General features: G+C 36.5%; 1 protein-coding gene and 1 long non-coding RNA gene across 2 annotated transcripts; one reads left to right on the forward strand and one right to left on the reverse strand.

Moving 5' to 3' along the window:
* The first annotated feature begins 70 nt into the window (after nucleotides 1-70).
* LOC133525725 (nucleic acid dioxygenase ALKBH1) lies at nucleotides 71-2,897 on the forward strand. The gene is made up of 4 exons (XM_061862091.1): nucleotides 71-282; nucleotides 364-693; nucleotides 1,553-1,746; nucleotides 2,497-2,897. Exons 1-4 carry the CDS (start codon nucleotides 178-180, stop codon nucleotides 2,876-2,878), a joined length of 1,011 nt encoding a protein of 336 aa, XP_061718075.1. The 5' UTR covers nucleotides 71-177; the 3' UTR covers nucleotides 2,879-2,897.
* Nucleotides 2,845-11,729, reverse strand: LOC133525727 (uncharacterized). Its single transcript, XR_009800617.1, has 2 exons — nucleotides 8,990-11,729; nucleotides 2,845-2,993 (listed from the first exon to the last, which is right to left on the reverse strand). It is a non-coding gene; the product is annotated as an uncharacterized LOC133525727 (long non-coding RNA).
* Nucleotides 11,730-17,204: the final 5,475 nt, after the last annotated feature.

The raw sequence follows: 17,204 nt of genomic DNA on the forward strand, positions 1-17,204 counted from the left end.
ATATAAGCCAAGGCAGTGATTTACAATCACTTTATGCAACTGTCGAAAGATTATTGGTTTTAAAAATATTGATAATGGCAACCGGAAATAATTGAACCTGAACCAAAACTTTGTGCATAGTGAAGCTTGACTATTTTAAGTTTTTGCAGTCAAATATAATACGTATACGTATTAACAATGGAAACAGTTGATAATTTTAAGTCAAAATTTAAATATTACAAATCAAATAAACCAAAGCCGTCGTTGAGTGAAGTAATATCACTAGTCAATATGACCGATAAGGTAAATTCTATATTTTTTGTTCAAAACTACAATACATTCGTTCTTTTCGTGAAAGAAGCTTTAGTATTTTACTTGTTTCAGGTCACTAAAGTTAATCCCGACAATGTCGGTGAAGACAGCCGAACAGACTTGCTAGGTTTAAGGAATACTAAAGAATGGGAACTATACACATTTCATAATCATCCTGGGTTATTTCTATTAAAAAATCCGTTCACAGCCCTTGGGCAAAGGTATTGGATTAGGAAGTGTTTGGAAAAATACCCTAGAAAGCCAAATAAATTGAATATTGATATTGAAGTGTTGTTGCCAGATTGGTGGGTGGAGTGTTTTGATAATGGAGCATGCAATAGACAGCTTCAGAAGAAGTTAAGATGGACTACATTGGGATATCACCACAACTGGGACACAAAAGTAAAATGTTAATATTTTTTCCGAGTGCTTTTTGTCTGTCCTTTATATTATTTTTATTTGTATAACTGCAACACTTCCATATGACTTCATATTACCTTAATGAAGAATTTGGATTGTTAACTAAAATTATAAAATTAAGTACAGTGGAATCTCGAAAATTTGGCACATCAACAGTCTGGTACAGTCAAGGTATTAAATATCGACACGAACAAAGTGCCAAAAATATGTACACACTTCTTTATTGTATAGGCAATAAGGTCGTGTATACATATTTTTGGCACTTTGTCCGTGTCGATATTTAATACCTTGACTGTACATCTAAAATCCGGTACTTAAATAGGGATGCATGTGATCATTTATATCCTGAATTTACATCATCAGACAGCCTTCCCTTCGTAAATGGATATACACCAGTTAAGGGTTGATTTTTCTATGAAGTTTCTATTTTAGTGTATAAGTACAGTCAGCGTCAAATACTTTGTAGCAGTCAAAGTGGCCAAATAGTTCGGTACACCATACTAAATATATGGTGTACCGAACTATTTGGCTACTTTGGTTGCTACAAAGTATTTGATGCTGACTGTACATGTTTTAGTATTTCTACACTATAATTAAAAACATATCAAAATATGCAAATTTGCTCTAACTTCCAATAATCCAAATTTTCAACTAATCCGGCTCCCCTGTGTCATGTGCTTCATTTTATATTATGGAAAAATTGGCGTTATCATGTAGCAATCAAGAACTTGATGAAATGTTTTAGTATAAAATTATTTATTTGCATCTTTACATTTTCTAAATCAGTTAAATTTTAAATAAATAGTTTAACATAGTTAATTATTTGTTAAATCAATTCCAGGTATACACAGATGAAAACAAATCCCCATTTCCTGAGGAGTTGGCAGAGTTGTCGGATGTAGTGGCACAGTTTGTTGGCTACACCGGCTTCAAGGCTGAGGCGGCCATTGTCAACTATTACCATATGGACTCTACACTGTCTGCTCACACAGATCACTCGGAAGTTAATCTAGAAGCTCCTCTGTTTTCTTTCAGGTTTGTATGCCAATGCCTTGAATAGTGAGAAACTAAAGTAGGGCTGTCATTCACAACAATTTTTGTAGAAAAGCCACATCTGAGTACTTAAAATATGGTTGAAGGTAGCAATGTAGTAACTTAATTATAAAAAAAATTTTTTTTTTGCATATTTTTTCAAATATATACACTTGTAGGTACCAAACACTAGTTAATATGTAAACAGGCCCTAAGACAAGTGTATACGCTCGTAAGAACCTTATAACATAAAAACAAATGATTGATTATCTCCGAAATAGAGTTAGTTAGAATACCAGTGTCTTTGAGAAAGTTACTTAATTTAAGCTCAGGAATGCACCCTTGAAATTAACGGAAATCTAAAAAAACACGGTGTATACACTTGTTTGTTACAAATACAGAAAGTTGCCAGAAAAATTGAGGATGTGGATTTGAGTTCCGCTTGCACCCTGCGCCTCCATAACTGGTGTATGGTGGGACACCAGTTCTTCAAACTTCTTCAAAATTCGTGCGTAAACTTTACTTCTATCTAAGGCACAAGAAAAATATTCTGCATAGTTATATGTGACAGGGTTCAAATGCATATCAAAGAAACCAGTCTGCCTATTTACATTTATTATGGCTGGTAAACTTATTTCAATCTCTGATTATAAACAAGTTAGCCCAAAGAAAAGCCTAAACTGCAACTATTATCCAATGTTCGTCCCATATTTTTATTGTAGACTCAAATTTGTTTAATATTCTATTTTTCAGTTTTGGTCAATCAGCAATTTTCCTTATTGGAGGTAAAGACAAATCTGTAGAGCCATCAGCAATACTACTTAACAGTGGAGATGTCATGATAATGTCTAAGGAGACAAGGCTCTGCTATCATGCAGTTCCAAAGATCCTACCAGCACAAACATCACCCTGGGCCGACCAGGAAGATCTAAACATGATCAGCTATAGTGAGGCCACCTTCAAGTACATATCCGATAAAAAGCAATTGCTATCGGAGACGAATAAAAATGTTGATGAAGCAGTATGGGGCCCCTTCCAAGATTACATACAAGAATCACGAATTAATATGAATGTACGGCAAGTGCTAAATGAAAGACAAAGTAGTTTATCGGATTATACTTTTAATGACACATGAAATAAAGTCTTGAATTATATTTATGATCTTCATTTAGAAGAATTTGAAAAACAAACTATGACCTGAGACTAGGCTTGACACGGTATTACCTTGCATTTCGGTTGAACGGTTATTACTGAAATTAGAAGAAAAGTTAGATTACTAAATAAGATATTTTATGTACTTAGAATAAAAAGAAATTTCACCACACCAACTGGTAAAGGCCCTCTTGATTGTTCAAAAACGAATGAGAAAGTTGCATTTTATCCACGTGGGACAAAGTAATCAGATGCAAATTTTGAGTTGTTTCCTTATGTTAGCTGGTGTAATTGACTTTTAAATTATGATTTTGAATAATAATTTTTTTATTACGTTCATTTGGATTTGATTTGGTTTGATTATTTTGGTATTTCATAGTTGTAGATTTTCCTTACGTTGGTATGGTGACTAAATTTTGTTTCACTCGGAGGCAAAGCTTGTTTAATCCTCGTGCCTTGAACCAATTTTGGAATCTTTTGCTTGCTCGGGTATCAATATCAATATTTGCACGAGCGGTTAAACAACTTTGCCCCCTTGTAGGTAAAACAAATAACTATTTAGTTACATGTTTGGAATGCTGTAAAAATATTTTTTTCGTAATGTGGCTGGCTACAAAACTACATAGTAGATTAAAATACAATACATGCAAACGTTACTTACAACCAACTCAGATTGGTTAGGTTCGGTGGAATTTGTTTTCCCAGTAGTTGCCACTGGTAAAAGGTGGGAAAAAAAATCCAGTCGTTACCACTGGTAACAACTTGGTGGTAACTAGTGGGAATAACCCGAATGCCTTAATTCTTAGATTGTTCTGACGTGTATAGACAAGTACATGAAGATTATGTGACTGAGCGCCAGATGACGCCATAGGGGCCGATTCTGATTTAACAACTTGTTACGGTTTTGATGTTGTTTTGATACGCCCTTAAGGTGGTTCGATTTTCATACAAAAAACAATCGCTATTTATTAATTAATTACACAATATTATTACATAAATAGTTGCGCATCTATCTACTTTCGAATATTCATTTGCGCTAAATTAATAGAAAAACTTTGTTTCATACAGAAATCATGCAATAATCAACGTTATATTTTTATAAATTTTACTCATGTGTGTGTGACAAATGTCGTGTACAAATACATTGCGGCGTTGCCACTCCATGCATCGGCGCGACGTTGCGATGTTTGACGCGTTTTTAGCTGACTCTGTCGACACTGACACTCAGTGTGACCAGGCGTACGATAATTGTCGTACATGTACGATAATTTGGGCCCCGGTATGACGTAATGTTGGTGGTTCGATTTTCATACAAAAAACAATCGCTATTTATTAATTAATTACACAATATTATTACATAAATAGTTGCGCATCTATCTACTTTCGAATATTCATTTGCGCTAAATTAATAGAAAAACTTTGTTTCATACAGAAATCATGCAATAATCAACGTTATATTTTTATAAATTTTACTCATGTGTGTGTGACAAATGTCGTGTACAAATACATTGCGGCGTTGCCACTCCATGCATCGGCGCGACGTTGCGATGTTTGACGCGTTTTTAGCTGACTCTGTCGACACTGACACTCAGTGTGACCAGGCGTACGATAATTGTCGTACATGTACGATAATTTGGGCCCCGGTATGACGTAATGTTCCAAAGAGCATTATCGTACACTAAAGTACTATAATTTCAGCCCTTGGATGATGCCACCTTAAAAGTCAAGTAATTTGAAGCAAAATATGACACTTTCTCTCAGATATAGGCTAAAATTAGTATCTTTTGGGTGTTCGGCTCCTTGGTGTAAGTTTAAAGTTTAAAATGTCACAATTTCCTGTATACCGTTTGAGTCTATCCCAAAAATACACAAACATAAACAGATTTTTTGCGCAATTTAGACGAAAATTGTCTTTTTTTTATTATTAATTGGAAGTTTAAGCTTATTTTGCAAGACATTTTTAGGGGCTGCCTTTTTGATTGGCGTACGATATTTTTTTTTACGGTACAATAATATTGACACTCAAGTACGATAATTCTCTTCCGCTCACCTGGCAACACTGCTGAAACTTGACAGGACCTGGGGGCCTACCGCGAAAACCTAAATTCGCAAATTGCGGGGATCTTTCTCTTTTACTCTCACTAAGACGTAATTAGAGTGACAGAGAAAAATGCCCGAAATTGACGAATTTCGATTTTCCCGGTAGCCGCCCTGGTGCTTGAGGTACTTGATAGAAAGCAACGCTGCCGCATGTTCTGAATTGTGATTTTATGTGTTTTTGGATTGAAAATGATAGCAACGTCTAAATCAAGTTACAAAAATCATCGATATTCTGGTCCGCGAAAAACCAGGAAAAGTGTAACTGTAATTGGAGTCTACAAAAATGACCAATTCATAGAAAATATGACCTAGAAACTAGTTCACTTTTATAAAATTCAATTTTGCCCGAGATTGTACTTAGGCGAATACCTAAGGGAGCTAAGTGTATTGATCTTGAATAATTAGTTGGCTAATACATATATGACTCCAACATGATATGGACATTTACATCATAACTATTATACCTAGTTGGTTACTAAGTTCTGTTACTCGATTTCTTTCTTTCTTCCTAGCGTTGTCCCAGCATATTGCCACGGCTCAATGGAGCTTGGGGTCCGCTTTGACAACTAATCCCAAGATTTGGCGTAGGCACTAGTTTTTACGAAAGCCACTGCCATCTGACCTTCCAACCCAGAGGGTAAAACTAAGCCTTGTTGGGATTAGTCCAGTTTCCTCACGATGTTTTCCTTCACCGAAAAGCGACTGGTAAATATCAAATGATATCTGTTCTGAAGTTCTGTTACTCGATTTGCAACCTCTTTATTTCCGTTAAAACAAATGCTACCGAAAAAATAAAAAATGACATAATGTGGTGGATTTGTGAGCTATAATTATATACCACAAATAACGCTTATCTCGTCGTATCTATAATGAATTGGGGCCTAAAAGAGAATCGTATTCCAAATTTTTGAAACGCTTGTATTACTTTTTATATTAACTAAAAGTTGCCTTAAAATTCAGCTTTTATACTAAAAACGGCTTTAAATATGTTAAATTAACAAAATATATTTTGACAGATGCTTTCGCGCTCAAAACGCTCTTTGAAAATTGTGTGACGTCACAGTTTATGGTTTGACACATAACTACATACACACGTAGAAGATACGAACTGTCAACTGATATTTGTCATTTGTTGTTAATCGCCTAACTGTCAACAGTGTCGATCCGAGAGTTGTGACGTCATCAGAATCTTCAATGACGTTTCGGGTTTGGTCACGTGACGTGTGCCAAAAGATATTTTAAATTCAATATTTACAAAAATATGGTCATTACAGGTCCCCTAAAAGTAGTTTAACATGTTCTTATAATCCAAAAGAATTTTTTGGGATACAATTATGCTCTAAGATTTGTAGATGGAAACAACCCTATTGCATTGCACAAATGTGGGCACCCGCCAAACATGATTTTGGGTGTGTCATACTCAGGGCTAACACAGATTCATTTCTATGAAAAAGGTGTGAAAACCGGAAACTGAAAACCGTTCTCGAACCAATAGTGAAGCCCTTAAGTCACACCCTATTTCAAAACCAGCCATGGATCTTTGAACAGGACTCAGCTCCTGCACATAAGGCAAAAACAACTCAAGCCTGGTTTCGAAGGAACAAAATTGACTTTATTGCCCACGAAGACTGGCCGTCCTCCAGCCCGGACCTTAACCCCCTGGATTATGCCATATAGTAGGTTATTGAGGAGAAAGCCTGTGCTAAACCCCACACAAATCTTAACTCCCTCAAGCGGGCCATAGTTAAGACAGTGACGGAATTAGACATGACAATCGTGCGTGCCGCTATTGATGACTGGCCTCGTCGTTTGAGGGCCTGTGTCAAAGCCAGAGAAGGCGATTTTGAATGATATTGTCATATGTAATTCCTGATTTTGTGTACTTCATTTTAATATATACTTTATTAAACTTTCGTTGGTATATTTTATGTAGATAAAGATTATTGCAGTAACAGAATTTAATAACCAACTAGGTAGAAAACAATGAAATACATAAACACATAAATTGGATATGATGTGATCCGTTGAATGAAATTGACAATAAATAAAATAAATAAATAATTTTCTATCTCTAGGCATTGTGTGAAACTTCTAGTTGTGTCAAAATATCGGGAAATCAATAATATAAACAAACATGGTAAATATCTCATTTCTTTTTATAATGGTTATAAATAGAAGGCCATCCAATTTTGTAACTCACTGTAATTTAATTAAATGTATCGTAAAAAAAATGTTTTAATTCTACTGTAAAATATTACCTACTTTTTTAAAGGCTGGGCAGTAAGGGATTGCTTTAATTTTAGAACAAAACAGCGTTTTTTTTTTTTTTTTAAATACCGGAAAATCTGACTTACAAATTTGGACTTTCTTAGGTTCATTCTACTTAGAATCTTCTCCACCCTAGCATTAAAAAAAGATATCCTAAAATATCCATACCATTACGTCACATTTTAGTGTGAAAGAAATTTCAATGTAAAACTAAAATTTCAATACAAATTTTCGGGTTTTTTTAGCACGAGGATTGATTATGCTAGTGATTCTGAGTTGGAAGAACCCAAAAATATCATGATGTGTGAGAATCAGATTTTTAATATTTTTATGGAAAACGCTCATATTTCTCATAAAATAATTTATTAATAATAGGTACTTGATAATACTGATAACAAAATAAATTTAATGAGTCTCGAACCCACATCCTCTTCCATGTATTTCCACGTACATACCGCAACGCTATTGAAGCCTACTCCCGCTGTGCCAAATTGTCTACTACAAGGATCCCAGTAAGACTGTTTGAATGTGTGAGTGATACTTAGAAATAGAGTCAAGAAACATTCTGTCGACATTAAGGGGTAGTTTTTGTACAATGAAGTGTTCAATGTTTGTTGTAATAGTTCAATATTTATTTAAAGAGTGCGCTAAACATAATTTACAGAATAGAAATACCAAGACTACTCCACAAAAAAATTAAAACTCGAAATTTGCAATTGTGGCGCCATCTAGTGAGGTTTAAGCTTTGGGTAACCTAGTCGAACCACCTTAAAGATAGCTCACGCTCGTTGGTGCATGCGAAATGAAGTGAAAGTGCGTGAGATGCGCGCCAATCAATAATAAATTGTTAAATTAGAATCGACCTTGGCAGGTTCGGTCGGGAGTTATCATTTAACTATTCGAGTGTTTCATGTTCGCTTGACCGCACGGTGCGTTCGGCCGACTATAAACTCGGCTACAGCCTGCAGGCCCGAATATTATACAACACAGTACAGTGACTACACAAGAAGGACGCACGTGCTTGTTAGACTAAGAGCGTTTTCACATTGTCCACGACCACAGAGTAAAAATTTAGAAAGTGCTTTTCTATATTTATTAATTCTTTTATTTTAATAAAAGAACACACATTTATGTTTAAAGTTCAAAAACTATCTACTCGGCAAACCGCGTCCCGCGAGCCGCATGCGGCTCTTTAAGCGACACAAAAAAATAACACTTAGATCTATTATTGATGATTTTTTGCTGCGTCTGGCTCTTATAAAACGTTTGCCGACCTTCGCCGTAGGACACTGTCTAGTAGCTGTATTTTTTCAAAGGTCATCGAAAACCCGATATCCGATCAACAATGTAAAAATGTTCTAATATACCGATGAACAAACACCAATAAATAACAATAATGTATGAAGAATAATATTTTTTACCACCAGTTGTATACACTGTTAATGGCTCTTTTATACGAGCGAAAACTAGCTATTAAAATTGACTTAGTTATTTTTATAATTGTAATTTATGTAGACGATGTCAATTGGATTGGCTTTAGTGGTTTGTCTCGGTAATTGGCTTGTTTTAACACCTTTGACCTCAGACCGTAGCCCTAGTTACCAGGTAGTAATTACATTACGTGAAAAGTGTGTAAAGCATGTCACGCATGCAGTTGCTCGCACGTTATAAAAATACGCGCTTGGCGTGGTTACGATCACGACAGTATGTTCCTAATTAAACGAACCTTGGCCATCAGGCTTTGGTCGGAGACACTCCTTGCTGTCATGCCGCACATCACACAACCCCCAGAAACACTTGACGTAGCTGTCGCAATAGCATTCATAGTCGTCCTGAGCTTGGAACAAGCCCAACCGTCGCTCTATCGGCTTGTAGCAATTACTGCATTTGAATATCCGGCTACTCAGATACATGATGTTATTTAATACAAGAATTTTGATGCCAAATAAAGTCACTGGTAAGTGACTTTGTTACACGGAATTTTGAATTACATTGTCACATTTCCGTTAAATAAAACAATGTGACACTTCCGTCATTTTCAACATGACGTACCGACTTGTTGAGGTTTGTATCGTATCGAAAAGGATTGTAATTATATGTAAATTGAATCTCCTTGGTTGTAATAAATTGGTATAGAATAGTTATTTACGATACAAGTGCGAAAAATAGGAAATTCGTAACGAGTGGCGATAAATTAAAACATGACCGAAGGGAGTGTTTTAAATCTACACGAGTTGCGAATTACATATTCGCACATGTATCGTACAACGTTTTACAGTACATATGACCCTTTAAATTCTCGACATAGTTACATAATTTGCTAATATACGCACTAGTGCGGAAAAGTAGCACCATATGTACTGTAACTTTAGATACATTATACTCAAACACACCCAACTTGTCAGAAGAAAAAGGCGCTAAATTCCAATTTTACTATGGGAGATCACCCCTTTGGAGATCCTGACTCGGCGGATGTTCCTAAATGAGAAAAAGCATACCATATTTTTGTACCTGATTTGAATTATTTAGTACCTCCTTTAAAAAAAATTGTACCTTACGGTACTTAAATGTATCGCCAAAAAACAGTACACCCGCCATTCTGACAGTCAGAAATGGCGGATGTACTTTATTACGCGGCGATCCCGACGATTATTGATAAATTCCATAAAAACCAAATTTTTGTACCTGTTTTGTACCTTCATATTTAATTATAATATGTGCCATTTTATTTCTGGTTACCAAGTTTTACTAATTTTACATATTTCTTTGCTATTACACTTTTGCAGGTGCTATGATTTTTCATCTAGAAATGCATTTCTTAGGTGAGAAATAAATAATATTTTTGTAAGTACTTACCTAATATAACGATTCCACCATTAGCTGTTATAAATGTACTGTCATTCTAGAACTCATAGAAAACAAGCTAAAAAGCTTAAATCGAGAATGTGAATAATCACCTACAGTGTATTTCAGAGCCAAATGGTATTTCCATTGAGCAAATGGTAGTCGTGGCTCTTTGTTGGCAGGCATTACCTCCGGATTGAAAGGGCTGGATTCGATATCGTACGGAGCAGTCGCCGTGAATAGAATACCTGCGCGATACAAAGAACTGCGATATTGGCACTGCCATATCTGTGTTGGCACGAGTCCGCGCCAGCTATTGATGAATGAAGAGTGCAGATAGGTACGTAGGGAAATTTATCAGTTAGTAATGCGAATGAAAAGCTTGTAAGCTAGCAGTATGGATGCGAATTGCCCATAATTACAAAGTAAGCACCTATACCTAACTAATACAAACATATCTAAGTATGCAGGTACATACATGATAGGTATATTTAGATACCTAGTCTAATACTGGCAAAGTATATTACTACTTATTATAACTAACACTGTATGGACCAAGGTCTGAAATAAATGACTTTTATTTTTATTTATAAATAATTTCTGGCTAAAGTTATTTCGCATAGCGGTGATAACTTTATGTAAGTACTTATAAATAAGAAATTCCTACCCAGTGCTGATAGATAATTCATATATTCGTATCTACCACAACGCTTCGTGATTCCTGTTGGTCCCAAGAGACTATACATCAATTATTTGTTTCGATTGTCATTACAATCATATCCCGCGTAACTTTTGTATCGTCCCTGATTATTCCCTAAAGAGTTATATGACTTGTATGTGGTAAAGAGAGCCGGCGTGCCGCCGTCATGGGTTTCATAATGGTACACTAATTTAGTGAGAGTACTGAGCTCCCCCGTCCTTAGCATTACGAACATAAATGTAACTTTAATGAGTAATCAGATCTATGACAACGTACCCGTCTTAATATTCGTTATTCTGAGGTATTACTGAGGTTAGTTAGAGTACTAGGAACAACCTTTCCTCAGAACTAACTTGTAATTAAAATACTAGGTGAGCGGTAGAACCCTTGCCGTAAACAAAAACCGCTGTTAGAGTCTGTTCGGAAAGAGAAGAGTCGTGGAATGTATTGGGCCCCATACATTCCACGACTCTTCTCTTTCCGCACAGACTCTAACCTAGCTTGCTGTACGTTAAAAAGTAAGTGCTTCGTCACCAGACGAGTCTATAGTGTCGTATCTATGGCACACAATTACGGCAATTGAACCTTCACTGGGTCATATTTGTGTAAAAACATATTTAATTATTAACACTTTTTCGGCGGTAATACATTCGAAATTAAGAAAGAATGAATTGGGATGGGAACTTCCTCAGTCAAATTATAAGGAAAAAAGTTGTTTCTTGCGTTTTCTGCACACGACACGTTACCTATTTATTTTTACATCTTGGCGAAAAAAGAACATTACAATGAATAAGTATTAGTAGTATTTGACGACCGGCCCGGCCTAGTGGCTAGTGACCCTGCCTATGAAGCCGATGGACCTGGGTTCGAATCCCGGTAAGGGCATTTACTTATTTGAGTGATGAGCACAGATATTTTTGTTCCTGAGCCATGGATGTTTTTAGTATGTATAATATGTAATATGTATGTATTTGTATTTTATATATATCGTTGTCTGAGTATCCATAACACAAGTCTTCTTGAGCTTACCGTGGGATTTATTCAATTTGCGTAAGAATATTCCCATTATATTTAATTTAATTTAATTAAGTGAAGTTTTTATTATTTACAGATAAGAATTGCAAGTTTCCTTTAATAATTCAATGCCTGTTATGTCTTTTAAACCAAGGCACATAGTTGCAGCGTCGCAGCTAAAAAAGGCGTTTTTCACAAGAATTGTCATAATCTCTAAAACAAGACCGATTTCAGAAAACTTTATAAGGTGATTTTAGTCTCTAAATGCGGTCAAGAATACTCCTTTAAAGTCTGTTGGGCTTTACCAGCCCACGGTGTAGAGCCGGTACAGAAACAAACAGAATTTTAAAACCCAAACCGACAGTGGTAACCAGGCCAGGGGCCTACCGCGAACATAGAAATCCAAATTTCGAAACGTGCGTCTCTTTCAATCAAATTTATCAAGTGCGATAGAGAAGGACATAACAAAAATCTTGATTTTCGATGTTTACGGATTACACAAATTGAGTGTTTCGTACTGTCCGCCTCGGCGTCGAACGCGACCAATTTGCGTGTTGGGTTGGGTTATGCGACAATCTAAGCCATTTCCTTACTTATAGCGATGGAACTAGGTTAAGTCGTGCCGTGTTCCGTGACAATCGAACTAATTTCTCTCCATATGATTTTAGCTTATTTTTTGATAATGTGCCTGATATTTGACTTAACACTAAATCAAAACTATTATGACTGGGCGCTTTAATTTAAAGAATGAACTTATTACCTATTAATTTACTTTTATTCCCGCAACGTAGTCAAGTACCTACCTACTGAGTGTGGTCGTAGTCGTAGTTTGTAGATAGGCAGGTTTTGCAATTCGGATTTGAAATGTATGAAATTATCCGGATCTTCCCATACATTTCAGATCCGTCGTGCAAACCCTAAGTCTAGGCCAAACCGAAACCCCTTATTTATAAACGTGTACTAAAGTTACGATGCCGCTAATAAATCGTTTGTCCCTTCCCATCATACCAATACGTCGGAAAGGGACAAAAGATTATTAGCGGCATCGTAACTTTAGTACACGTTTATGAATAAGGGGGTAAGTGTTTACAGTCCCTTTTAATTTAAGGCACAGGTACTTCTGGTATGCCTGGTAAGTTGAGATATGGTGAAAATAAGGGTAGTAACCAGCAGGCTATTAAATAAATCTCGTATGGCAGCTGTAACTACAATGGTTACACAAGTTTGCAATTCAAACTTTAAGTTTGGCGATTGGTCATATTGCACGGTGCCATACTCAGCACTTTAAATTACAGCTTTCAAATTCATACAAAATAATCCGTTGTACCAGACCGTGGATAGGCAAGGTGTGAAACTATTACCTACCAAATAGTACTTAAATAAGTCTACCTAGCAGTGAATTGTAATTATGAAAACGGCAATGTAATTACGCAACGACGTTGAAATAAAACCTTTCGAATAGAGTCTAGGCTGTCTACCTTCGGTAATGTATGTCTCAGGTATTTTTCAATGAGAATCCTTCTCACTAATGATTAGATATTTAAATTAAGCTTAAACAAATGTCAAAGCGAAGCGAATGCATACCTTAGCGACCCGCAACGGCCATACATACCGCGCGGGTATCAAAAGACTTTAAGTATGATCATTGACACGTCACCTTTGTATGTAAAATGAGCGCAGTGACATTTGGCGGGACGGCAAAAAGCTCGCGCTGGCGTCTCCGCTCTTTATTGACATTAAATGGCCGATATAAATTCCGTTGGCGGATTACGAAATTTATTGGCTTCAAAATTAAAGGAGACCGATTTCAATGCTGACGGCTGACAGCCTTCGTTTATGGGTGAACGGAGAGGTCGGTTGAAAAAACCCTTCACTAAATCCCTCATTGAAAAACTTATCGTTTTAATGAAGTGTTTTTGCCGGCTAGTGCGTGTGCCCTAGCCCTTGATAGCACCGTGTACACACGATATAGAGGGGCCGGCGGATGAAGAAAAATATCCTGCTGTTTCCATATGATTCCGTAAGCCCCAGCTATATCGTAAATTATAACTTCACACCAAAAAAATATCGTATTATTCAGCTTTTTTGCCATCGCGGCTCATACTAAAGCGAATAAAAAAGGAAAGAGTTGGAGGAGGCCTACACTCGAAGAGGGGTCCAAATTAAATAAATAAATAGTAGTAAAACTTCAAATGTAATGGGAATTTGGAAATAAAGGCTTTTTTATTTTTATTTTGTATTTATTACCTGGCAGTCAGGATAGGATAAATAGTCTTTTGATGATACTGAGTGTGTCGGCCTAATTTTGGTTGTAAGCCTAATCAAATTTCAAACATATGATATCAATAGAACGTTTCTTTAGCAATAATACCTATGGTCCTGATACATGAGATTGAATTACGTTGGTATCATGTTTTAAAATTTCAATACGACTTCCGGATTCAGCGAGTGAAGCTAACTGAACTGCAGTGGCAGCATGGTTCCATTTTTATCGCTTGTCATTATACCCGTCACGTTCGCACTTACATACTTGTTAGAACGTGACAGGCATGGTGACAAATGATAAAGAGCCGACCATCGTAGCCCTATTGAAGTCATCATAATTTTTGGTATCATTACACAATCGAGATCACTGAAATATTTGTCGATACGTCCACCACTGGGCAGCAACATTGTGGAATCAGCGGCTGGCTTAGCATTTAAAAATGAAGATAAATCTGAGATAAGTGAACGGACAAGGTTGTCACTTCGCTGGGGAAGCTTACAATGCCAAGATACATTTTCCGCGGAAAAACAACCAATAAACTAACTTTGAACCTTATTCCGACGGCAAAAGAATACAAATTATCTATTTATTTCCCTGTCTCCTGATAAGGTATAAGTAATACGTCGATTGACTTGCATGAGCGTCGTGTGTTTTTGTCCACTTTTCAAATAAAGCTACTCACTGATGGCCTCTTAATAAGGAGTGGGGTGCAGACACTTATCATTAATGGCGAGATTAAAAGCATTGTCAACGGGGGGCAAAAAACGGCCGTTTCTCTAAAGAAATCACGAGGAATTTCTGATGGAAGTCCCGTGGAACGGAGGCAATCGATAGGTTCAATGGTGCACATGAAATACAAGATGCTTCTGAACAGATACTGCAGCCTCTAAGAAGAGGTGCGCCGCTATCACGGCGATGGTAGGATGGTCTTTGTCACAATAATACATTTACGGCGTCAGGTGGTAAAGGCTTAAATAAATAACTATTATAGGACCCTCATGGGCGTCGCCAGGTGATGGGCTAGCGGGGCAGATGATATGCGGTTGATATGGCCGATGGCCAAGGGAAGGCGGATGCGCATATATTTAGTTACAAATGTTATTCTCTAGGGGGAGTCAGCTCATGCTCATGAGGACACAACACAAATTGACACAAATTGACTAAGTCACACAGTAAGCTTAATAAGGCTTAAAGCAAAATACGAAGCTTAGACAAATAAATACAAAATTGGAGCAAATCAAATGAAAAATCATGCTTATCTTATGTATGAGATTAAACTTTTCATCTCTTTTTTTTACAAGTGCCCTAGGCCTGTTGACACGACTTAAGTGTTTTTCGCTAAATCCTCAAATAAATGTATTCTGTCTATATCTTATCTGATTACGTACATTCTACAGACGCCTGACCTCTGTTTCTCTAGAAAGTCGACGACATGAGTGTATATTTTACTAACATTCTTTTTAGACGCTGGAATTGTGAGTATAAACGCAACTGATATATAATCTTAACAAGAAAAGGTAAAACATATTCTATGAACTCGTCTGATTGCATTATTGCATACATACAGATTTTAAACTAATAAACTATGACTTAAGTGACTGGGCGAAACAACTTGTACATATAGAACTAGGCTGATGGGCCCAGAAGGGATTGAGAGGCCCCAGAAAACAAAACAGGGCGACCTGAAAATTTGGCCAAGATGGCAGATATTGCAGAAAACTATTCGATGACTATGGCACACGACTCATCGTAATGGTCTCTCCATTGAGAGGCCCTTGGCAATACGTAAGCATTGTAAACTAGCAACGGCGGAGAGGTAAATAAGTATGTCTTCTAGGAAAATTTGACTATTTTTCGTCAACACCTGAAGAATAAGAAACTTCGAGGTAAAAAGTACGTTTTTGTGTGTTTACGTGAACGACTAGATATTTGAAAAAAAAAAACAAACATTTAAAGGGTAATTATTTATTTATTTTATTTATTTAAACTTTATGGCACAAAATATATACAACAATGTGTAAATGGCGGACTTAATGCCAAATGGCATTCTCTACCAGTCAACCATAGGGCCAAACAGTGATACCTAGAATTGAGTTCAAAACATTTTCGTATTAAAACACATTATTATTATTAAAATCTATAGCCCATCCTAAATCGTACCTGGAGGCCGATTCAAACTTGCATTTTGTCATTAAACTGATGTCATATGGTTATCATTCGCCCGTGGGTCTCTTTCGCGTCAATACGAAGTGCGAATACATTTAACTAAATGACATCATTTATAAAATTTTGATGTCATAATGTACGTTCGAATTTGCCTCCCGGTTCATTAGCCCACCCTGATCGTCCATACATTTAGGACAGACTAATGTAATGTGACGTCACATTACAATATCATTTTGATAGAGGCGTTTCAATCGTCGAGTGCGAGCGTCAGACTTTAACTCTCATTTCTGACGTTTGTGTTGTTTAAATGCTATAAGACCTTTAATCCTTAGAAAAATCAAGATCGATCACCGGTGTTTCAGATTTGTAACTGAAACTTACAAGTGTGGTAAATAATGCTGCTTACTTTATAAGTTGATACTGCATAATAATAAAAAATGGAACAGTCTGATCCAGTAGGGCTAAGATGGTCGGCTCTTTACCATCACTTTCGCGCTTGCATACTTGTTAGAACGTGACAGCCATGAATGATAAAGAGCCGACCATCCGCCAACCGTCTGCCAACAAACCATACTCTGGTTTGGCGGAAGTTGTAATTTAGTTTTAAGGTTTGTTTTTTGAATAAACATTTATTTCATTTCATTTCTTAGCCCTACAGGTAACAGTACAACAAGTGACTGCGTCACAATAAAAAATCCTAGAGATAAGGATATTAATGAGCGTTTGTGTGCGTTTTCATGCTACTGCATTGCACATCCTGTCAATAAAAGAGGTCTTAAAACCTCTACTAATAGAGTCCTGTCAGAAACTGTTAATGCAATTTTCTGTTAGATAAAATTACATGTAAGTAAGTTTATGTTAGAAACTCCCTTATGTTTATGAAGCTCTAGTAAGTGTAGTTTATTAGCATTCTTGTCGGGCCGAGTGTTGCCAGGAAAGTGTTGCTACAAT

The sequence above is a fragment of the Cydia pomonella genome, chromosome 15, assembly GCF_033807575.1.
Source record: "Cydia pomonella isolate Wapato2018A chromosome 15, ilCydPomo1, whole genome shotgun sequence".
NCBI classification, from domain to species: Eukaryota; Metazoa; Arthropoda; class Insecta; order Lepidoptera; family Tortricidae; genus Cydia; species Cydia pomonella.

Excerpts from the sequence above, each read along its gene's own strand:
- LOC133525725 (XM_061862091.1), top strand. The coding sequence starts at position 178 with ATGGAAACAGTTGATAATTTTAAGTCAAAATTTAAATATTACAAATCA. Across the intron at positions 694-1,552 it reads ACCACAACTGGGACACAAAA|GTATACACAGATGAAAACAA; the intron begins GTAAAATGTTAA and ends AATCAATTCCAG. Across the intron at positions 1,747-2,496 it reads GCTCCTCTGTTTTCTTTCAG|TTTTGGTCAATCAGCAATTT; the intron begins GTTTGTATGCCA and ends TCTATTTTTCAG.